The sequence below is a fragment of the Taudactylus pleione genome, unplaced genomic scaffold (genome assembly GCF_031769625.1).
Source record: "Taudactylus pleione unplaced genomic scaffold, aTauple2 ptg000125l, whole genome shotgun sequence".
Lineage (NCBI taxonomy): Eukaryota > Metazoa > Chordata > Amphibia > Anura > Myobatrachidae > Taudactylus > Taudactylus pleione.
Window position 1 is genome coordinate 5,089,277 of NW_028284527.1, and position 24,636 is coordinate 5,113,912.

The 24,636-nt window shown below is 43.4% G+C and overlaps 1 protein-coding gene across 1 annotated transcript in view; it reads right to left on the reverse strand.

Moving 5' to 3' along the window:
* Positions 1 to 24,636, reverse strand: part of ARID4B (AT-rich interaction domain 4B) — a 194,164-nt gene that overhangs the window by 36,332 nt on the left and 133,196 nt on the right. The window contains exons 12-16 of the mRNA XM_088472505.1: positions 19,806 to 19,878; positions 13,326 to 13,420; positions 9,915 to 10,012; positions 7,594 to 7,810; positions 2,156 to 2,301 (exon numbers count right to left, since the gene is read on the reverse strand). Of these exons, the coding sequence (XP_088328631.1) occupies positions 2,156 to 2,301; positions 7,594 to 7,810; positions 9,915 to 10,012; positions 13,326 to 13,420; positions 19,806 to 19,878 (629 nt within the window). The remainder of the gene's footprint in view (positions 1 to 2,155; positions 2,302 to 7,593; positions 7,811 to 9,914; positions 10,013 to 13,325; positions 13,421 to 19,805; positions 19,879 to 24,636) is intronic.

Genomic DNA, 24,636 nt, shown 5'->3' on the forward strand with positions numbered 1-24,636 from the left:
CAAAATGGGAAATTCAGAGATGTTACTTACGTTGGATAGAGCACAGGGATAAATGGGTTTTGTAAGGCAGAACTGCATCGCTATCATAAGCCAATGAAGTAAACGTCTCATTGATCTTCAGCTGGTGTGAAACTACAAGTCCCAGCATGTTTTACCAGCTGATTGGTGGGAGGGTATGCTGGGACTTGTATTTTCACAACAAGTGGAGAGCCACGTGTAGGCCAGGCCTGATATAGTGAATAGAGATGTTTATGCTATGTTTTGATAAAAAGGATCCCGTGCCGGTCCTACCAATACGCAAGGTACGTGGCTGCATTGGGCGCTACCTTGTAGAGGGCGCCGGTGTGCCGCAGACTGACGAGCACCGCTTTACAGTGAGTCACCATCACTCAATTGGTCCCCCGCCCCAGACAGACAGACTCCTCTGATGACAGACTCCACAGACAGACTCCACAGCTGTGCCTCTGTTTAGAGGAGGCTTGGAATGGACTACTCTGATTCCGGTAAGCATGAGCTGACTGGGAGGCGGAGCTGTATGAGAAGCCGAGGAGAAGCGCTGCACACGTCATTCTGAGGAGACGCACTTCCGGGTTCTAGTGCCGTTAACGAGACCCCGACACAAGCTACAGTGCATCAGGGAACAGCTTCACAGGGGGCTGCATACGGTGACCAGGTAAGGCCTTCTCTGCACACTCCAAAACTACATGAAGTATCTCTCTCTGCCATCTCCCCCTATTCCTTCTCTCTCCCCCAGTTCCCCCTATTCCTCCTCTCGCTCTCCTGGCTCTCCCTAAATTTCCATGTTGGATCTCCTATTTCCTTCTCTCTCCCTCAGCTCCCCGAATTCCTCTTCTCTCTCTTTCTCCCGGCACCCCCCTTTCCTCCTCTCTCTCATTTTTGGTGCATAAGCACAGTATGAAAATGTGTATTTAAATAAAAAGCAGACCCGCTTCCAACTGTAAACCACACCCATAATGTTCTTTGGCAGTACTTCCCCTCAGGGCCACCAACGGTTCAATTGGGCACTGGGGGAGCATGGGCAAACGTAGGATCATGGATACCAAATGAAGAAGCCTGCCCCAATCTCTAAGCCTGGCCATGCCATCTTGGAGATGTGGTTTCATCTTCCTGGCTGGCCCATGAATCTTATTTCACATGTGATATGTGTGGGATTGTCCAAAATACATTTACCTGAGCTGAACTCATGTCACTGTGTTGAAGCAGTGGCATTTTGGAAAGCAGTGGCTACTTGTTAATTGGTTTTAATACCAAGGTGTATTGCCCCTGCGCCCTCAAACATAAACTAAGCTTTCATTTCAAGTAGACTTATCCTTTAAGATTCTATCATGTGAGTTGTGACAGGTGTGTGCTGCATATAAACTCTTCATAGAAAGATGCAATAAAGTAATTGCCTGAGAATAGTTACAATTCAACATGTTTCATAATGAATGATGAAGAGTCCAGAATTGATTTTTTTCTCTCTCTCTTGATTGAGCACTGTGTGGTGTTAATCTCTATCAAGGAGGACATCGCAGCATGGATAATAATTTTTTACATGATTTTCCCTATGCACTAAAATGTAATTTGCAGGGACAGTGGTAGCACTAACCGATTTCCCTGCAAGTTACATACCTGGCGGCTGCGGGAATGCCTCAGAGCTTTTGTGCATACGCTTTTTTCAAATTTGATACATAGGTGTCAGACTGCAGTCCCCATTGACATTGAAGGGTACTGTTGTTGCAGTGGTAGTTAGCCTTCTGCAGGAGATCGCTGTGAAATTTCCTGCATTAGGCTGTTAGTACATACCAGTGATACATAAAATGATGCAGAAACTGTAGTTTATGCATAACTTTATGAAAAAACACCTTAATAATTAGGCCTCATAGTTCATATTTATCTGTGTATAATGTTTATTCCACTAAGGGGCACCAAAATCTATAATCGCTTACCAAAAAAATTAGCCTCGGGCCGGCCCTGGTTGTCCCTAAGCTTACTGTACAAGACATCACCTATTATTGTGTGGGGTTTAATGTTATAGTTACAAGTTTGTGGCACAGCATCTCCATAAAAGTGACATACAGGCATTAACATTGAGAAATATTCTGCCATTCCTATATCTGTGTTGACCCTACAATTTAAAAAATAAAAGCCTTACTCTTCTTTTTTCTCATCAACATAGTCCACTTTTGATTTTTGATGGATTTCACCTCCTGTCAGTGCATTGATTTGTTTCTCTGCAATGTTTTCATCTCTTTCTTTTAGGTCTCTCTCATTTTGACTTGGAGCCACTGTATCTTTAACCTAGTGCATATAAAACACACAATTAAAAACAAAAACATACTATAGTGTACATAAAATAGAAATATACCTATATAATTTTATACAAATGCTTTAGTATGGGTTTAGCATAAGAAAAATACAGTATATTCAAACTACCTTGTGAAGGTTTAGACTTTATGTAAATGGAACTTAATAAATTTGGCAATTATGAGATCCTGTACAAAATATATTATTGTGTAACTGTCAAAGTTTGATGGAAGGACAAGGTTTGTCTGATCTCTGTATTAAACCTGATCAAATAATTTTCAGAAAAGGAGAACAAACATCAAAATTGCAGAAGAGGCACATTTCATAGAAGCCTATAGAGTTCTGTAGATTCATCCCTTTGTGAAGGGGTCACCATGACCGTGACATATTAAAACGAAGAATAATACTAAATAATCTTGTTCTAAATAATTTCTTACACTTCATCTTAAATACATAACTTAAACACTGTGTATATATATATATATATATATATATATATATATATATATATATATATATATATATATATATATATGATATATCATATATATATATATATATATATAAAATATATTATATATACAGTCAGGTGCATAAATATTGGGACATTGACAGAATTTTCATATTTTGACCTCTATTCACCACCACAATGGCTTTGAAATGAAACAAACAAGATGGGCTTTAACTTCAGACTTTCAGATTTAATTTGAGGGTAATTAAATCCAAATCAGGTGAACGGTGTAGGAATTACAACGGTTTCTATATGTGCCTCCCACTTTTTAAGGGGCCAAAAGTAATGGGACCATCAACTCAAAAGCTATTTCATGGACAGGTGTGGCTATGCCCTCGTTAATTCATTATCAATTAAGCAGGTAAAAGATCTGGAGTTGATTCTAGGTGTGACATCTGCATTTGGAATCAGTTGCTGTCGACTCTCAATATGAGATCCTAAGAGCTGTCACTATCAGTGAAGCAAGCCATCATTAGGCTGAAAACTCAAAACAAACCCATCAGAGAGATAGCAAAAACATTAGGTGTGGCCAAATCAACTGTTTGGAACATTCTTAAAAAGAAAGAACGCACCGGAGAGCTCAGCAACACCAAAAGACCCGGAAGACCACGGAAAACAACTGTGGTGGATGACAGAAGAATTATTTCCCTGGTGAAGAAAAACCCCTTCACAACAGTTGGCCAAATCAAGAACACTCTCCAGGAGGTAGGTGTATATGTGTCAAAGTCAACAATCAAGAGAAGACTTCACAAGAGTGAATATAGAGGGTTAACCACAAGATGTAAACCATTGGTGAGCCACAAAAACAGAAAGACCAGATTAGAGTTTGCCAAACAACATCTAAAAAAGCCATTACAGTTCTGGAACAACATCCTATGGACAGATGAGACAAAGATCAACTTGTACCAGAGTGATGGGAAGAGAAGAGTATGTAGAAGGAAAGGAACTGCTCATTATCCAAAACATCACCTCATAAGTGAAGCATGGTGGTGGTAGTGTCATGACGTGGGCATGTGTAGCTACCAATGGAACTGGTTCTTTTGTATTTATTGATGATGTGACTGCTGTTACACATATACTTACACACACATCCGGTCAAAATGTTTGGGGTCACTTAGAAATTTCCTTATTTTTGAAAGAAAAGCACTGTTCTTTTCAATGAAGATAACATTAATCAGAAATACACTCTTATACATTGTTAATGTGGTAAATGACTATACTAGCTGTAAATGTCTGGTTTTTAAGGGAATATCTAAATAGGTGTATAGAGGCCCATTTCCAGCAACCATCACTCCAGTATTCTAATGGTACATTGTGTTTGCTAAGTGCTTTAGAAGACTAATGGATGACTAGAAAACTCTTGAAAACACTTGTGCAATTATGTTAACACAGCTGAAAATGGGTTTGCTCGTTAGAGAAGCTATAAAACTGGCCTTCCTTTGAGCTAGTTGAGTATCTGGAGCATCATATTTGTGGGTTCGATTATAGTCTCCAAATGGCCAGAAAAAGAAAACTATCATGTGAAACTCTACAGTCTATTCTTGTTCTTAGAAATGAAGGCTATTCAATGCAAGAAATTGCCAAGAAACTGAACATTTCCTACAATGGTGTATACTACTCCCTTCAGAGAACAGCATGAACAGGCTCTAACCAGAGTAGAAAGAGAAGTGGGAGGCCCGGTGCACAACTGTGCAAGAAGACAAGTACATTAGAGTCTCTAGTTTGAGAAATAGACGCCTCACAAGTCCTCAACTGGCAGCTTCATTAAATGGTACCTGCAAAATGCCAGTATCAATGTCTACAGTGAAGAGGCGACTCCGGGATGCTGGCCTTCTAGGCAGAGTGGCAAAAGAAAAAGCTTATCTGAGACTGGTCAATAAAAGGAAAAGATTAATATGGGAAAAAGAATACAGACATCGGACAGAGGAAGATTGGAAAAAAGTGTTATGGACAGACAAATCGAAGTTTGAGGTGTTTGGATCACACAGAAGAACATTTGTGAGACACAGAACAAGTGAAAAGATGCCTGACGCCATCTGTCAAGCATGGTGGAAGTAATGTGATGGTCTGGGGAAGCTTTGGTGCTGGTAAAGTGGGAGAATTGTACAAAGTAAAAGGGATTTTAAATAAGGAAGGCTATCACTCCATTTTGCAACGCCATGCCATACCCTGTGGACAGCGCTTGACTGGAGCCGATTTCCACCACCAATAGGACAATGACCCAAAGCACACCTCCAAATTATGCAATAACTATTTAGGGAAGAAGCAGGCAGCTGGTATTCTGTCTGTAATGGAGTGGACAGTGCAGTCACCAGATCTCAACCCCATTGAGCTGTTGTGGTAGCAGCTTGACCATTTGGTATGCAAGAAGTGCCCATCAAGCCAATCCAACTTGTGGGAGGTGCTTCAGCAAGCATGGGGTGAAATTTCTTCAGATTACCTCAACAAATTAACAGCTAGAATGCCAAAGGTCTGCCATGCTGTAATTGCTGCAAAAGGAGCATTCTTTGACAAAAGCAAAGTGTGAAGGACAAAATTATTATTTCAAATAAAAATCATTAACCTTGCCAATGTCTTGAGCGTAGAGTAAAGCACAGTCTTTTCCATTAATTTCTAAGTCTCCGAGTGCCACCTGTTGCAGGGTGTATATTGTTGGGGGTGCTGTCCTCCTGGGAAGGCACCGAAGCAAGGTACCCTGAGGTGGGCTGTGAGTGCCGGGTCACAGAGTGGCATATTGTATATACACACACACATATATATATATATATATATATATATAAAAAAGAGAGAGTATATGCCAATAGAAATAGCTAAGATTTCTCTATATGTTATGCACTTTTCTTGAATACACCGAAAAAAAATTCAATGCAATTTTTTTTTAATTCATGTGCATTTTTAAAAACATTGCTTTTTTTGGACTATCCAATTGAGCTTAAAGTGGTTGTCCACTTTTGGACAAACACATCTTAATATAATCATACTTGCCTACTCTCCTGGGTAGTCCTTCGCAACCCCCGGAAGAGTTGGTGGAGAGCTAAAACAATCCTATAAACATCTGATTTCCATTTTAACTTGGCTATCACTCAACAATGAAAGTCCCTAAAGATCATTGCGGTGACGTTTTAAATGCAATATGTCTGATGATCTCTGTACACACTACATTTGTGACACAATATCGCTTGTTGGGCCAGATCCGACTGGTTTTGGATCGAGTGTCGGCTGTATCCCACTTAGGTATATAAAGTGGGGGCAGGTACCCTCACAGCCATCAAATCATTATATGAAGCTAGGTGACAGCAAGTGCAGTTTATCCTGTTTTATCTGCAGCATAACAGAACTTATCTACAGTGCTGCAGTAAAACGCTATGAAACCGCTTTTCCACAACTCTACTGAGCAGTAAACATGGACAATAAATTGGTAAATGAAGACAGAGTTTAGACCTCCATGAAAAGTACTGAATACTTATGGGTCAATCCAATTAGGTACGAGATGGGTTCTGCAAGGAAATTACACATTTTTTGTGCACAGCCACCTGTAGGGAAATCTTTATTCTAAGGTAAAAAAGTCGGTAAACAGTGCAGAACCTCTGGTGCACTTCTAATAAATAATTATGCACTTTGAGTGATTTAAATAGCATAAGTTGGCCAATAAAGACATCAGTTGTCAGGTGAATTTCTCTAAACAGCTCAATAATGGGTTAATGGGAGAAGAACTTACTGATTCGAGGTCAAATTTCAACTTTTTACACACTTGTATAAAAACACTGAAAAACTACTATATACAGACATTTTTTCTGTACCCCAAAATGCAGGAAAGACTTTCATTTGTTGAAAAGCACTTGCTGGCTATCATTTTTTTTTTAACATTAATAAAAAGTGCAAAATTCAAACATTTGACACCTTTTTAAAACCTCCAGTAGTTTCCTTATGTCCACTAATAGCCTTTTATATAGTCCTGCTATCTCAATTGTCATTATTTTGGGGTCCAGGGTGGTTCCCCACTTTTTCATGTACTTCTCCCAGGTCACATTTTGTATTAAAGTTGGACACTCTCGCCGCAACTAACGCGAATTGGAATTTTTAAATGGATCTCACATTTCTCAGATGTGCGCATTTCTGCAATGTATGATGGTTTCATAAAACAAATTCGCACCTAATTGGATTGACCCCTTGGTGTTAGAGTTGGAATGGTATCTTAGAACAAAGCTTTTCATTGTGAGTCCACAGAAACAAAATATACTTGCCTTAGAATCTAAAATAATGGTAGGGCAGCAAGGATGGTGAAATGATTAGCACTACGGCCCCACAGCACTGAGACCTAGGCCCTGTGTGAAGTTGGAATGTTCTCCCCGTATTTGCGTGGGATACCTCCAGTTTCCTCCCACAATCCAAGAAAATACTGGTAGGTTAATTGGATTCTGACAAAAGAAACGAAGCCTAGTGTATGCGTGTGTACATGTAGGAGGGAATAGAGAGAGATAGCTCCACTGGGCATGGACTGAAGGGAATGGCCAAATATTCTCTGTAAAGTGCTGTGGAATATATATGCACTATATAAATAACGGTCAAATAATAAAAAATTATGTCCCAATAGTGCCTTAATATAAAAATCCCCAAAAATAAATCATTTGTATTTATAATTTAATATTAAACAAACAAAGAATTCACATTAGTGTGCAAATATTACACACAAATATTACACATCATAAAATGACAATTTACAAATAGTTTCAAAAGAATAACATTTTCCAATACATTACTTTGAAATTACTTACTAAGCTATGTTCCTCTTCAATTATTAGAGATGTGTCATTATTATTGCAAACATCATTCTTTGAATCAAATTCTTCTTTAACTTTTTCTGTTTCTTGCTTTAAAAAATCTTTGTTTTCTAGCTCAGCCTCTTTACTTGATTTTGCAACTTTCATTGGCAAGTCCATATGAAACACAATATTGGTGGAAATACAGTACTCTTCAAAACCGTACAAATATCTGAAAAATAAAATAACAATGAATTTCAGCAATTATCAAGCTAACAAAACAAATCCGAATACCATTAAAAAATGTAATTAATTTAACACCACGTAAAAAGTCAGATCAATGACTTATTTTATATCTTGTTTCAATGACAAAAACTGATTTTGGCAGAGAACAAATTGGCATTCCTGTTTATGGTCCAATGACAATATTATTATTAACCTTATTTATATAGCGCCAACAAGTCATTTCTCATACAAATGCTTTTAATTGGAGACCAGCAGTGATAAAGTTGCTGCTGTGACTATTTTTCCATCAGTTTAAATTCTCCTAAACACAAAATGTTGGTGTATTTAACCACATAACGGGCTAATATTTTTTCCAATAATGTCCCAAAATTGTAGATTATTTTTATCATTAAATTATGAAAATAATAGCAAGCTGAACCTAAATCAGTATAATTTTACAAACAAATATGCAGATTTGTTAATAAAATTAAAGTGAATCAGGTTTAAACAGCTATTATTTATAGGACATGATTTGATTTAAAAAAACCTAAATAATTGACGCTACAGGCGGACAATCCTGTTAGTGATTGCTGATCACTGTGGTCATGGTGATCTGTGGCTGCAGTGAGCCATCAGAGTTCGGGCTGCAGTGTCCGAGAATGCCCAGCTTGGCGTGATCACGCCAGGAAACATGGGCAAATACAGAGCAGGTGGTTTTTTGTGCTTTGATGTTTCTGATATTTTTATACTTCACAATTTATGTGAGCAGAGATAATGTCTTTGAGGCTGTGCATAATGTTTGGTTGTGCAGTGGTAGACTTTAAGTGGTATATTTATTAAAGTGAAAGTTATTATCTTCTAGAAGATGCTAGTTAAATGTTAAGTAGAATCTGATTGGTTGCTATGAGCATCATTTCCACTTCTAAAATCTCACTTTAGTAAATTAATTTTAATGTCTGCTTAGGGGTGATGTACAATTTTACAAAGCGTTAGGTACACAGTTGGGAAAACTAAAAAGAAGTGTCATTAAATATTAAAACTTACAGATCATATAATATTAACAGTAACAGATCATATACCTGAAAGAGACATGGCCCCAAATCTTTACTACATTTCAAAGATGCTAGTCATAATACGAGCATGCAGCAATTACTGATATTCTGGGGGAAAAACCACTAATTTCGTATCAATTGTTTCTTGGTTTGATGCCCTAATTTTCATCTCCCAGCCCACTCCAAGCTTCTTAAGCAACATGCTCAATTTATATTCTTCCTTTCATAACACAAACTTAGGCCCTGATTCAGAGCCGGACGCTCTGACAGAGCGCTCGCTCTGGATCAGGGCCGTCCTTCCTGATTTTAGAGCGGCCTCCTGGCCGCTCGCATAGCTGTGGGTGACCACCAACAGCTATAGCGAGCGGCCAAAAAGATGGTCACGATGGTCAAGACCATCGCGACCAGCCCCTTGTGGTAGGGTCTTGTCTGCCGCAAGTCCAAGAGTGCTATTGGCTCTATCAGAGCCAAAAGCACTCCCACTGACATCACTTGTGATGTCAGTGGGGCCGGCCCCAGACGGTAGGCGTTCCCATGGGAACGCCTCCGTCTGACCAGCCACGCCCCCGGCACGCCCACCAAAGGGGGCGTGCTGTCACTCACCATCGACAGCACGCCCCCTTTGTAGCGAGACCCATAGCGACGGCCTGCCTGTCGCTATCCGGCTCCCGCGCATGCGCACGACGGAGCCGGGTCCGTCGTGCGCATGCGCACTGGCCCAACATCGACCCGCTTGTGCGCACTCAGCGCTCGCGAGCGGGTCTGAATCAGGCCCTTAGTGGACAAGTTTCCATCCCAGAAGACCCCAGATTGACCAACAGTGTCAGAGCAATGTTTTAATCACTATTATATATAAAAGGCTATACTTACAGAATTCTCCTAGACCTGCATGCTGCATTGCATAGTCAGCTACTTACTTCTCGTACAAAGGTAGTGAGCAGCTGACTATTTTATCAAACTGATTGTTGAGCATTAAGATTTATATTTACTGTATTTCAATAGATCTCTTTGTTCAGTAAGCAACGCAAATTCACAAAGAAAGAAATAAAAATTACTTACTTTTTGTAAGCACATTTGACATTATAGCCAGCAGCTGAATTTAAGACTGGAATGCCAAGGTCTTGATAAACTTGTTTCCAAACTGCTCCACTTTCAATCTTTTAGTACGATTATAAAATACATTAATGTACACATTTTATTAAAGAAAAAATTATATAATATATATATATATATAACACCTTTTCTGAGGACCTGTAAGGAGTTCGGTATGATTTACCGCAGGCCGCATGGCTGGCGGTTCAAATCCCGACAGTGGCAGCCCGACATGGATGAAAATCCCGACTGCACTAAGGTAAGTATAAACTAACCTAGCGTCCCCCCTTAACCCTAACCCTCCCTTAAGGGTGCCTAAACCTAACCTCCTCCCCAGTGCCTAACCCTAATATTCCCTCTAAGTGCCTAAACCTAGCCTTCCCTTCCCCGCTGCGTAAAACGAAGTCTCCCGGGGGTGGGGGGGGGGCCTAACCCTAACCTCCCCCCGCGGGTGCCTAACCCTAACCCCCCCTTCCCCTAGCCTAACCCTAACCTCCTGGAGGGGTGCCTAACCCTGTCCGCGCCCGGCACACCTTTGATCGGTAAGCCGGGTGTCGGGCTCCCGTCGTAGGTAAAATGACAGGCGGCGGGATTTCGATGCCTGTCATTTAGCCCTTGCCGGGATTAGACAGTCGGGAAGCCGGCGGTCGGGATTCCATCCGTCGGCTTCCCAACTGTTTCCCCCTGTAAGAACCTGTACTTTGTTGCCCACAGTAACTGAACAAAATCTAAAAGGGGACAATATATTTAAGACCAAGATTCCCCGATCTGACCTGATCCACTGATCAGTGGCTATTGATGACGGACGATCCGTCAGCGGATTGGGGATTTAATATGTCCGACTCGCTGATACCGAACATTTTCGGGTCATAATAGGGGAATCGAGATTTTTCAACATGTTGAATATTCCAGATTCCACAACCCCCGCTGTAGTCATAACAGGGAATTGCTGTGGTCGCGGCTAGCTGTATGGCCCTTTAAATTGGCATAGACATAACATTGCTAAGTAACGGAGTCAAAGTTCATCATGCAGGTTTCATTTCTTTATGCACTGCAATTCCCATCATAACAGGTTTACTGAACTTGGTTTCATGGAACGTTTACATTTTAAGGGCCGTATTCAATTGCCGGCGAAAAGTCCAGGACTTTTCACATGCCAGAGTTTTCGCTGTCATCGCTTGTTTTGCCTCCGGAAAAGTATCACGCTCGTACCCGCTTTTCGCCCTATTCAATTGCAAAGGACGCGAGAACGTGTCCCAGCGAAACTCTAATCGGCGAAAAGAACTGTCAGAAATAGGGAAATCATCCTGACACCCCCCAATAGATGCACTGACATGGGGGATCACTATGGATACCCCCGAACAGCCCTGCTGAAGGTATTTGGGGTGTTTAAATGCTCTCAATTGGTGCTATTTAGCGTCTTTGTACAAGTGGTGAAGAATAGCATTTAGCAGTTTTTGTTTTTTTTATGAGAAAATAAGTAGTCCCAGCAAATTTGGGGTATATGAAAATGGGTTCACGCATGGTTAAAAATAGCTAAAAAAACTTATTTTAAAAAAAAAAAAACGCACCTTCAGCAAACACCTGCAATCTAAAAAACACATTGGGCATATACTTGGAGGACCCCCTGGAGTCTATTTTGCTAGTTTTTAAGTTTGTCCCGCAACTTTGGTCTTTTTCGCCACCAAAACAAAAGTACTTTTTTGGGGTGTTCTAAAGTATTTTTTAAACTTTCTTTTGATGCAGTTTACCTTTGGGAGACTGTCTCAAGGCTGCAGGTGTGTTCCCGCAACTTTGCACCCCAAACCCCCAATTCCGCACTTTTTTCCGCCTTCTTTCAAAAGCGAATCTTACCCGCTGTTTACAAGGCGCAGACTTTTCGCACCAGCGAAAAGTCTTTGAAATTGAATACGGGGAAAAGTTTTCGCCTGGTGAAATGACGTCACCGGCGAAAACTTTTTGTCGATCTCGGCTTTTCGCCGGAAATTGAATACGGCCCTAAGTATTAATCTTCAATAAAGCTTACAAAGCCCAGAAAACAGGAATAGACTGTAAGAATGTAATTGTATATACAGATAAATGTGCAGTGCAGTAGGACAACACCATTCTTTGGGAGAGATGTATCACTATAGAGTGGAGAAGTTGCTTATAGCACAAATCATGGTCTACCTATTATTTTATAGAATCTACTTTATAAATAATAGCAAGGCACTGATTGGTTGCTATGGATAACTTTTTTCCACTCATTAGAAGACTTGATACATTTCCCCCTTTATGTCATGCTCATCCATGAGCTCCCTTCCTTCACCCGCAGCCAGAACGCATTATGGACAATGACTAAAATTTATGCATGTATAAAATTAAAAAAATATATCCGCACTGCAACAGAAATAATCACATAAAATAGATTACCCCCCAACTCCCTGCTAAGAAAGGACACACATGCTGCTACTGTGGCTGTTAAACTCCAAACAATGGGCATCATTTACTAACAAGTTTTATCACCAAAACGAGTGATACATTTCACTGTTTATGATAAATGGTGCTCCAGCCAATCAGCTCCCAACTGTTAACTGTTAGAAAACTTACAGTTGGGAGCTGATTGACTGGAGTCCCATTTATCATACACAGTGAAATGTATCACTCGTTTTGGTGATACAACTTGTTAGTAAATGGGGCCAATATATGAAAAATTTGCTGGGATGGTTTACCAAAGTATAAATTCACTCACAATCACAATGGCTCCTACCTCTATCCCCTGAGGGGTCTGGTCACTGGTGCCCACTGCCACACCGGTCTGAAATGCGCATGTGCAGAATCGCTATCCCGCGCATGTACAACAAGCAGGCTACCAGGGACTGTAACCCCTAGAAGCCGGATAAGGCTGCCATTATAGCCGGGGAGTGGCTTCCCATTGGAAGCATTCTCTCTACTAATTGCAGTCCGGAATGCATGTCAGGCTGTGATTAGCCACTGATCACAATCCAATATGGAGTATTTGCTATAGAGTTTTGTTCATGCTAAAGCCATAGCTTATATTAAAACAATTCCTTTATTAAAGTGACTTAAATACAGAAAAATAGTGAGTCAAACTTGGTCATCAGGAAATTGTACAATGGCTTTGTCACATCCATTTCATCTTGATGGCCAAATAAGAGGAGAGAGTAGGGAAATAAATTGAGAAAGGGGGATATGAAAGATATATAAAGGAATTGAACTGCAAATAAACCAAAGGAGAAAAACAGTGGGAGTGGTGGGGTAGCAAACATATCCAGTGTGTGCGATTCTATACATAGGGGTCTAAGTCCTGTACCTCTAAAGTTTTATATGAAAACTCAATGTAAAAGTTTCAAAGTAGAGAATCATTCTGTTACTTACATTATTAAATCCTCCAAGTTTATGTACAAGACGGAACAGTTTAAAAAGATTCAAGTTTCTGTATCCTAACACAGGTCTCTTGTTAATGGGTGTGCCTGGAAAATAAAATTGTGGAACATTAATATTAACTTGCATAAATCTGTTTGATTATCATTGTTTTGCATAAAGAATACAAAAATAAACTGGATTTTGAGGAAATGTTTTAAATTTGATAAAACAAAATAAGCTAACAAAGTAGGCACCAGAACTGAAAGACAAATTGAAGTACCTTGGCATGTACATGGTGACATTCACATTAGTACCACTTTACCTTTATATACAGTGATTATGGGGCCCGATTCAAATATAGACGAACTTGCAATATTTACGCTGTTGAGCGATTATGGAAAGTTCCCTCACGCAGCCCTCCAGGGAACGCAGAGTGACTGACAGGAAACCAGCGTTATGGGGAAGTAAGGGGGAGTGGTTGTAAACACGGAGGTGGTTGGTCCATTTTCGTGGTGGGTAACTTGGAGGCGTCTGTGATCCCATACGCACTGTTAGTGGCTCCAGCAACTCACTCTAGCCGGCTATGCTGCGTGACCATGAGGCTACTCAGGACTGCAACAATCGGATAACCTGCATGTGGACAGCTGCGGTGTACGATTACTGCACTGGGCGCATCTATGCTTTTGTACACAGATTCAAACCTCTGCAGCTTGCTAACTAGCAGCTGCGGTTGGTCCTGCATCTATATCTGAATCAGGCCCATGGTGCGGTAATGTGACTCTGAGATGTAAATGATGTCATCAGGAATGTCTTATTCTGAGAGAAACATTCCGGTCAAGGTATCTGATTGCTAGGTGAAATGTAGTGAGGTGTACTGAATAAACCCACGTCACTAAACATATTCAATCCAATTATATCTAAGGGGCATATCCAACTGGCCACAAGGTTTTGCCTGCAAAAAAATTAAGTGGACCTTGAAACCAATGTAGGATTACAGCGGGTATGTACATTCCGGATACCTGCGGTAGTCAATTAAAAAAAATGAATCGCAAAGGGAAAAATTCCATGTGGGAAGAACTTGTTTTATTTTACTTGACGGCTGCCAAGGTTGTGTGCGGGGAGCGGGTGCATTGTAGTGTAGTGTGTGCTGGGAGTGGGTGCAGTTAGTGGCGGTAGTTAAGTGTAATGTAGGTAGTGTGTGCTGGGAGTGGGTGCATTGTAGTGTAGTGTGTGCTGGGAGTGGGTGCATTGTAGTGTAGTGGGTGCATTGTAGTGTAGTGTGTGCTGGGAGTGGGTGCATTGTAGTGTAGTGTGTGCTGGGAGTGGGTGCACTGTAGTGTAGTGTGTGCTGGGAGTGGGTGCATTGTAGTGTAGTGTGTGCGGGGAGTGGGTGCATTGTAGTGTAGTGTGTGCGGGGAGTGGGTGCAGTGAGTGGCGGTAGCGTAGTGTAATGTAAGTAGTGTGTGCGGGGAGTGAGTGCATTGTAGTGTGTGCGGGGAGTGAGAGCATTGTAGTGTAGTGTGTGCTGGGAGCGGGTGCATTGTTGTGTAGTGTGTGCGGGGAGTGAATGCATTGTAGTGTAGTGTGTGCGGGGAGTGAGTGCATTGTAGTGTAGTGTGTGCGGGGAGTGAGTGCATTGTAGTGTAGTGTGTGCTGGGAGCGGGTGCATTGTAGTGTAGTGTGTGCTGGGAGCGGGTGCATTGTAGTGTAGTGTGTGCGGGGAGTGGGTGCAGTTAGTGGTGGTAGCATAGTGTAATGTAGGTAGTGTGTGCTGGGAGCGGGTGCATTGAAGTGTAGTGTGTGCGGGGAGTGAGTGCATTGTAGTGTAGTGTGTGCTGGGAGCGGGTGCATTGTAGTGTAGTGTGTGCGGGGAGTGGGTGCATTGTAGTGTAGTGTGTGCTGGGAGCGGGTGCATTGTAGTGTAGTGTGTGCTGGGAGCGGGTGCATTGTATTGTAGTGTAGTGCGTGGAGGGAGCGGGTGCAGTTAGTGGCGGTAGCGTAGTGTAATGTAGGTAGTGTGTGCGGGGAGTGGGTGCAGTTAGTGGCGGTAGCGTAGTGTAATGTAGGTAGTGTGTGCAGGGAGCGGGTGCATTGTAGTGTAGTGTGTGCGGGGAGTGAGTGCATTGTAGTGTAGTGTGTGCTGGGAGCAGGTGCATTGTAGTGTAGTGTGTGGAGGGAGCGGGTGCAGTTAGTGGCGGTAGCGTAGTGTAATGTAGGTAGTGTGTGCTGGGAGCGGATGCATTGTAGTGTAGTGTGTGGTGGGAGCACTAGCATTGTAGTGTAGTGTGTGCAGTTAGTGGCGGTAGCGCAGTGTAATGTAGGTAGTGTGTGCTGGGAGCGGGTGCAGTTAGTGGCGGTAGTGTAGTGTAATGTAGGTAGTGTGTGCTGGGAGCGGGTGCATTGTAGTGTAGTGTGTGCGGGGAAGAGTGCATTGTAGTGTAGTGTGTGCTAGGAGCGGGTGCATTGTAGTGTAGTGTGTGGAGGGAGCAGGTGCAGTTAGTGGCAGTAGTGTAGTGTAATGTAGGTAGTGTGTGCGGGGAGTGGGTGCAGTTAGTGGCGGCAGCGTAGTGTAATGTAGGTAGTGTGTGGGAGGAGCGGGTGCAGTTAGTGGCGGCAGCGTAGTGTAATGTAGGTAGTGTGTGCTGGGAGCGGATGCATTGTAGTGTAGTGTGTGGTGGGAGCGCTTGCATTGTAGTGTAGTGTGTGCGGGGAGTGGGTGCAGTTAGTGGCGGCAGCGTAGTATAATATAAGTAGTGTGTGCGGGGAGCGGGTGCAGTTAGTGGCGGAAGCGTAGTGTAATGTAGGTAGTGTGTGCGGGGAGCGGGTGCAGTTAGTGGCGGTAGGTAAGTGTAATGTAGGTAGTGTGTGCTGGAAGTGGGTGCATTGTAGTGTAGTGTGTGCTGGGTGTGGATGCATTGTAGTGTAGTGTGTGCTGGGAGTGGGTGCATTGTAGTGTAGTGTGTGCTGGGAGTGGGTGCATTGTAGTGTAGTGTGTGCTGGGTGTGGATGCATTGTAGTGTAGTGTGTGCTGGGAGTGGGTGCATTGTAGTGTAGTGTGTGCTGGGAGTGGGTGCATTGTAGTGTAGTGTGTGCTGGGAGAGGGTGCATTGTAGTGTAGTGTGTGCTGGGAGAGGGTGCATTGTAGTGTAGTGTGTGCGGGGAGTGGGTGGAGTTAGTGGCGGTAGCGCAGTGTAGTGTAGGTAGTGTGTGCGGGAGCGGGTGCAGTTAGTGGCGGTAGTGTAGTGTAATGTAGGTAGTGTGTGCGGGGAGTGAGTGCATTGTAGTGTAGTGTGTGCTAGGAGTGGGTGCATTGTAGTGTAGTGTGTGCGGGGAGTGGGTGCATTGTAGTGTAGTGTGTGCGGGGAGCGGGTGCATTGTAGTGTAGTGTGTGCTGGGAGCGGGTGCATTGTAGTGTAGTGTGTGCGGGGAGGGAGTGCAATGTAGGTAGTGTGTGCTGGGAGCGGGTGCATTGTAGTGTAGTGTGTGCTGGGAGCGGGTGCATTGTAGTGTAGTGTGTGCTGGGAGCGGGTGCATTGTAGTGTAGTGTGTGCTGGGAGCGGGTGCATTGTAGTGTAGTGTGTGGTGGGAGCGGGTGCATTGTAGTGTAGTGTGTGGTGGGAGCGGGTGCATTGTAGTGTAGTGTGTGCTGGGAGCGGGTGCATTGTAGTGTAGTGTGTGCTGGGAGCGGGTGCATTGTAGTGTAGTGTGTGCTGGGAGCGGGTGCATTGTAGTGTAGTGTGTGCTGGGAGCGGGTGCATTGTAGTGTAGTGTGTGCTGGGAGCGGGTGCATTGTAGTGTAGTGTGTGCTGGGAGCGGGTGAATTGTAGTGTAGTGTGTGCTGGGAGCGGGTGAATTGTAGTGTAGTGTGTGCTGGGAGCGAGTGCATTGTAGTGTAGTGTGTGCTGGGAGCGGGTGCATTGTAGTGTAGTGTGTGCTGGGAGCGGGTGCATTGTAGTGTAGTGTGTGCTGGGAGCGGGTGAATTGTAGTGTAGTGTGTGCTGGGAGCGGGTGCATTGTAGTGTAGTGTGTGCTGGGAGCGGGTGCATTGTAGTGTAGTGTGTGCTGGGAGCGGGTGCATTGTAGTGTAGTGTGTGCTGGGAGCGGGTGCATTGTAGTGTGTGCTGGGAGCGGGTGCACTGTAGTGTAGTGTGTGCTGGGAGCGGGTGCATTGTAGTGTAGTGTGTGCTGGGAGCGGGTGCATTGTAGTGTAGTGTGTGCTGGGAGCATTGTAGTGTGTGCTGGGAGCGGGTGCACTGTAGTGTAGTGTGTGCTGGGAGCGGGTGCACTGTAGTGTAGTGTGTGCGGGGAGCGAGTGCATTGTAGTGTAGTGTGTGCGGGGAGCGAGTGCATTGTAGTGTAGTGTGTGCTGGGAGCGGGTGCATTGTAGTGTAGTGTGTGCTGGGAGCGGGTGCATTGTAGTGTAGTGTGTGCTGGGAGCGGGTGCAGTTAGTGGCGGCAGCGTAGTGTAATGTAGGTAGTGTGTGCGGGGAGTGGGTACAGTTAGTGGCGGTAGCGTAGTGTAATGTACGTAGTGTGTGCTGGGAGCGGGTGCAGTTAGTGGCGGTAGGTAAGTGTAATGTAGGTAGTGTGTGCTGGGAGCGGGTGCATTGTAGTGTAGTGTGTGCTGGGAGCGGGTGCATTGTAGTGTAGTGTGTGCGGGGAGCGGGTGCAGTTAGTGGCGGCAGCGTAGTGTAATGTAGGTAGTGTGTGCGGGGAGTGGGTACAGTTAGTGGCGGTAGCGTAGTGTAATGTACGTAGTGTGTGCTGGGAGCGGGTGCAGTTAGTGGCGGTAGGTAAGTGTAATGTAGGTAGTGTGTGCTGGGAGCGGGTGCATTGTAGTGTAGTGTGTGCTGGGAGCGGGTGCATTGTAGTGTATTGTGTGCTGGGAGCGGGTGCATTGTAGTGTAGTGTGTGGAGGGAGCGGGTGCAGTTAGTGGCGGTAGCGTAGTGTAATGTAGGTAGTGTGTGTGGGGAGAGGGAACAGTTAGTGGCGGCAGCGTAGTGTAATGTAGGTAGTGTGTGCGAGGAGCGGGTGCAGTTAGTGGCGGCAGCGTAGTGTAATGTAGGTAGTGTGTGCTGGGAGCGGATGCATTGTAGTGTACTGTGTGGTGGGAGCGCTTGCATTGTAGTGTAGTGTGTGCGGGGAGTGGGTGCAGTTAGTGGCGGCAGCGTAGTGTAATGTAGGTAGTGTGTGCGGGGAGCGGGTGCAGTTAGTGGCGGCATCGTAGTGTAATGTAGGTAGTGTGTGCGGGGAGCGGGTGCAGTTAGTAGCGGCAGCGTAGTGTAATGTAGGTAGTGTGTGCGGGGCGCGGGTGCAGTTAGTGGCGGCAGCGTAGTGTAATGTAGGTAGTGTGTGCGAGGAGCGGGTGCAGTTAGTGGCGGCAGCGTAGTGTAATGTACCTCCACGTACTTGACCCGCATCATTTACCCCTCCACATACCTGTCCCACATAATTTACACCTCCACATACATGTCCCTCATTATTTAACCCATTATTGAGCCTTTTAGAGACATTCACTTAAAGACTGACATGGCTTTTGTAGCTAAATTATACTATTTATACCCCCCTAGTTCATGATTATTCACTTGGTGGAAGGAGTGTACCGGAGGTTCTGCACTGTATCTCTACAGATCGACCCTAAAATAAAGATTTCCCCTACCTTTCCCTTGTACAAGGCGGTGCAAGCCAAGTAGTGCAAATTTGCTGGGAAAATGCAATGCAAACTTGGAATGGGATTGCAAATAGAAATTACGGTGGGAATTTGCAGTGAAAACGACTCGCAGGACCTACAGTAACTCATTCCTAATTAAGTCAATTATGTTTTGCGGACAGATCTTGTGACTATTAGCAACTGCGCATGAGCAGAGCTAGATGTATGCATGTATGAGCCAATCAGTCATAAACCTCTTAGGGGTCTGTTTACTAAGCAGTGTTAGGAGACAGATTGAAAAGTGATAAGGTGCCAGCCAATCCGCTCCTAACTGTCATCTCACAGGCTGTGTGTGAAAAATGACAGTTGGGAGCTGATTGGCTGTCACCTTATCACTTTTCACTCTGTCTCCTAACACTGCTTAGTAAATAGACCCCTTAGTCACATCTCCACTTACAGCTAAATGGGTGTAACTGGAATGTAATGGAGAGAACTTGAGTGCGAGCATGTCATGGGTGTGTAGATGGAGTTGCAAGGTAATCAGATATGAGCGTACCCAGAGATCTCTCTGTTTTCAGATGGGATTCTTGCACCAATGGACAGGTCTAGTGCAAACACTTATAGTGGTGATGGGTATTTTCACAAGGAGGTGATTGGGGCAGCGAAGGCACATAGATTCAGCTAAGCCAGAATACAGAAAACACAGAACAAACCATCTCAAAACAAACATATTGTAGAAACATCCACAATAATTAAATGAACATGAGGCAGATCTCAATAAATCTCATATCTGAAGGAATGATTTCATTATTCCAGACTCGTTAACAAAAATAATAATCACCTCTGTCTTCCATGAATTTGTATAACTGTTGCAAAAAGTTCTCATTTTCCCCAGGAAATGGTTCCACTTCATCCTACATTAGGAAAACATAGAAACAAACACAAATAATGAAGTATACTATCAAAAACTACTGCAAATATTACTCTGGTGGGTTAGTTACGTCTTGCAACACCACAGGTTGGGTCTAAACAGTTAAGGATAAGATTATGTATAAGCAATATTCAGTTACTAGAAAATGGAAGCAAGACTGTCTACCATCAGCCTGTACGCAAGTCGTTCCTGCAATGTGATTTATTGTATAGCACATTATAGTGAAACCAGGCCTTCACAATGTTCCATAATTACTACATTAAGGTGTGGTATGACAAATACAGTGAGCAATCACAATTTGCTTGTATGTAATTTACTTTCAGTGACCTGCATTCCAAGGGATTTTCCTATAATAAGTCCATCCCATGGTCCTTACATTCACAACCATAATGTTTGCCTATTCTCTGCAGACCCCCCACTAAAATTCACACATATCTTTAAATATTTTTTCAGATTACTGCTAGTCATGTGTTATATTAATCAGTAGATTACAAAACAAATTTCACAGGCTAATTGTAAAGCTGTAACACTCACTCAGGAACCCGGCGCTGAGAATCCCAGCGATGAGAATACTGACGCCGGCATCCCGACTAGGTTAAAATACCGATACCTGCCAGTAAATACCCTAACCCTACACCTAACGCTCCCTCCCCGCAGCGTTAACCTACCTCTCCCCCACAGCCTAACCCTCCCACTAGTGTATAACCCTAAACCTATTCCTCCCCTGAACCAGCGCCGGTAATCTGACCGCTGGCATCCCGACCTCCGGGATGCCAACTACATCCCTGTGTGACAATGGGTTACACGGAGCCTGGAATACAATGTGGACAGTGACTACAAGTGAGGAGGAAGCAGCATTAGAGGGATTGGGACAAAAACATGAAGCAGCAACATCTGTGGGTCTGGGACACAACGAGTGAATATGCTGCTCTGCAATTATGGGGCACATTACATACTGGTATCTAATGGCCAACTACTGGGCAGATCCTGACGAGCAATAACTGAGCATATTGAACTTTTATGGGCAATTTACGTCCATTTTCAATCCTGAAGGCAATAATTATTAATTTTACATTTTGATGGCTAAGTGATAGGCATATAAAAACTTGCTATGTAATTACTGGGCATATTAAATATTAATGTGCAATCATAGCACATTTTAAAAATTTACATGGAACACTGGGCATAAAAAAGCCTAATGGGCATTCACTGTGTATATAAAATCTTAAGGGGCATTGACAGATTATTAATGGTTGTAGGAAATCTTGATAATTATCATGTATATAACCAAAGTCATGTTAAACAGTCCTCCACTGCAGTAATAAAACTACTGGGTTTCAAAATACCTAAACTAGTTAGTGCTATAATTGGATAAACTGTCATCTATGTTTGTATTTCTTGAGGATGATGTTAGATTTCATCACAATATTTTCTGAAATGAAAACTACCAGATTACACTGTGTGAGCGTGTGTACACACACACACACACATATTATATATATATATATATATATATATATATATATATATATACACATACATACATACACAGTATATACACACATGGCATATTAGTCACCAAACAAACGGGTTAAGGGTCGCTCATTCTGGTTGTATACATCTACATGGACAAAATACTTATGTTTTGCAAGCATATCTTCATTTAAACATACATGTAATAAGACCACAAATATGAATATGCCTGACACAGCAGAGACAGTAACTAGCACACAGAGCACGTTAATAGGCAAATGTGATGCATTAATGGACATTCCAGAGGCAACTGTGAGGATTCAATGCAATGCGAATACAAAAAAAGTATTTCTCTTTCGTCTGGGCTGGGGGACACTGGACCATGGGTTGTAGGTGGGAAGGCGTGGATTTGGCACTAACACTGAAATCTATAACTCCTCCCATCTGCAACCCCTGACTTCAGTGTAAGTTTAGTGCCTGTGGAGTTAGGTAGGTCTGCAGCCCTGGTTTAGCTAAGGGATTTTTTTCCTTTATTTCTAATGTTATGTTTATTTTTTACTATAGGTACGGTGCGCTACTTATAGCAGCACACAGCTGGAGTGTAAAGTGGCGGTGAGAGCCGCATCTAAGGGGGGATGGCGCTGAGCACTTCCCCCATTCCACACACTCTGGTCTCTGAAGAGACCGTCTGGGCCCGGGGACAGCACGCTGCTGTTACCTGGTAGAGGTGCAGGCAGTCAGCGTGGTCCTGGATGGCAGGTGCCATCTTGCCGGCGGCTTCTGTGGGGAGAGCGCCGACTACAGACCGACCGCCCACAGGTGAGACCTACAGAAACACCACACTGGACATGCTGTTCTTGGAAGCTATGCAGTGTTGGGCCTGGTTAGTACTTGGATGGGAGACCACCTGGTAATACCAGGTTCTGTAGGTAAATGTGGGTCAGTCCAAGTGCTTTCCCCACTGAGGGGAGTAACACTCGAAGGAAGGAGCAGTGAGGCTCACTTCAGTATGACGGGGGGTGGAGCCATGGCTGCTTGTTCCCCGCGCTCTTCAGTGGCAAAATGCAGGTCCCCAGGAAGTCTGATCACAGCTTTTTAAAGGACACAAGCCTGAACAGCATGGAGGGAGGACAGAGCAAGCTCCTTTCCCTCTGCAGCGTACAGCTAAGTAGTTTTCAGTATTACTGTAATCTGTTCTTGTGCCTGCTTGGAGTGTTTGCATATTCATTGCCACTTGTTATATTTTTTGTATTTTGTTTTAAAAAAAGAAAAAGCTTTTCTGGGCTGATTGCTGCGGCAGGGCAGCACAGGAAGGGGGGTGCTCTAATGACGGACACAAAGTCCACAAAGGGCCAGAACCCCACTATGGCTATATTTTTTACATGTGCCCAGTGTCAGGCTAAATTCCAGTGTGGGAGAGACTACAAGTCTCTAAACGAGTTGGCTATCTACACCTGTATCATCTCCTGGACCAGAAGGACAACAAAGATCCCCGGACGATATGGGTACAAACTAGTGGAGCCATTGCAGGGCCACCCGGAATCCCTGCAAACCAACACCCGCTGGCTCCCCACCCCTCCTCCGGTACGACTTTTCTAAAGTACTTTATGTATCCAGTTTTATCTTTTAACTGGAATAATTGAATATATATACCCATCCTGTGGGTTATTTTTTATGCAATCACCATTTGCCCACCATTCCAACCCCAAGAATTTTTGGACCAAACCCATAACCCTTGGGTACTCCCCCATTCATGATTTTGTATGCTAAATGTTTCATGTTTTCATACATCTTCACATGTTTTTTTAATATCACGTTTTTTACTATGATGAATAAATGTCATATTTGTTTCACTTAATAACTGGAACATTTCATATGTTCTCATATGGTTAAATACTGAATAGCGCCTACAGTAGGTAAAACCCATTTTATTGCCATTTACTACTTTTTTTCCTACTAGAAAAAATCATTGCCCACCAGGCCTGCTTACATTCAGGGAGCGCCCAGGGTCACATATACCCACACCACTAAATTGCCGTGTGGACAACTGGATGCAGGGACTTTGTGTATGGACTGTCAGCTGGGGCCCACGTGTGCGCAGCCAGCTGGGGGAGCCACTCCGCTTACAGAGGAGCCGGCATGAGCTCAGCCGTAGAGAGAAATTAGCCCAAGCAGTGCCAGCGCCTGTTTTGCCCTCAACGCCTAATGTTGCAGGGCGTAACAATAAATAAAAGAAAAAAATGTGTAGTGTTGGCACCAATAATATGATTTACATGGAACTAGAGTGTTTGCTGCTTTCAATAACGGGGTTTACGCAATCCCCGTATATATGGACTACAGAAAATGGGAAAGTAGAAAGCGCTAACACACAGTTCTAAAATAAAAATAATGATTTCTTATTCCCTTTCTTAAATAGGAATTATCAGCTCTTTAGCACATAAAAATAGCCATTGTTCTTAGACCAATAATGTACATCAATAAATGCAATTTTAAAAATTATTACGACAATATCTATGCTGTTTAACCAATTAAATATATCTGAAGTTTTACGGCCACATAGGTCTCTAATCAAACAGGTAAAAAAAAACCCTTATTATCCCTTTTTAGACTATTACATCTAGATATTTAACACAGCTGTGTTTTAGAGATAGAATGGCAATAGATTGGTGAGTATAAAACGCGTTTCTCTGCCTCTGAAATATTAGCGGCTTCCTCAATTAGCATGTTCATTGTATTCTCTAACCAGCCTTTTTATTTGTGCCTATGTAATCAGCACATGTGTAGGCAATCTACTCGGGCTTGCGACGAGACCCTTGTGGTAGGGTCTTGTCCATCGCAAGCCCCCGTGAACATCCTGCTCTAATAGAGTAGGAAGTTCACTACTGACAGTAGGGACGCCCACAAACGGCAGGCGTTCCTTCAAACGCATACGTTTGTCCAGCCACCCCTCTGCACGCCTACAAAACGGGATGAGCTGTCAATCACAATCGACAGCCGCCCCGTCTTGTAGTGAGTCCCGCAGAGAGTGAAAATTCACTCGCTACGGGGCTCACGCATGCAAACTTCCCGGCCATGTGCTCGCGAGCGAGTCTGAATCAGGCCCAGTGCCTTTAATTTATTAGGGGGAGGGTGTTGTCTAAAAACAGCAAGAAAACCCTGCAGTGTTAATACAAACTGACACAAAAATATCTGCTTCTCTTTACAATGTTTTACGGAGAAACAATAATGGCAAAATCATTGTGAAACAGAGTTGCAATCAAACTAGGTG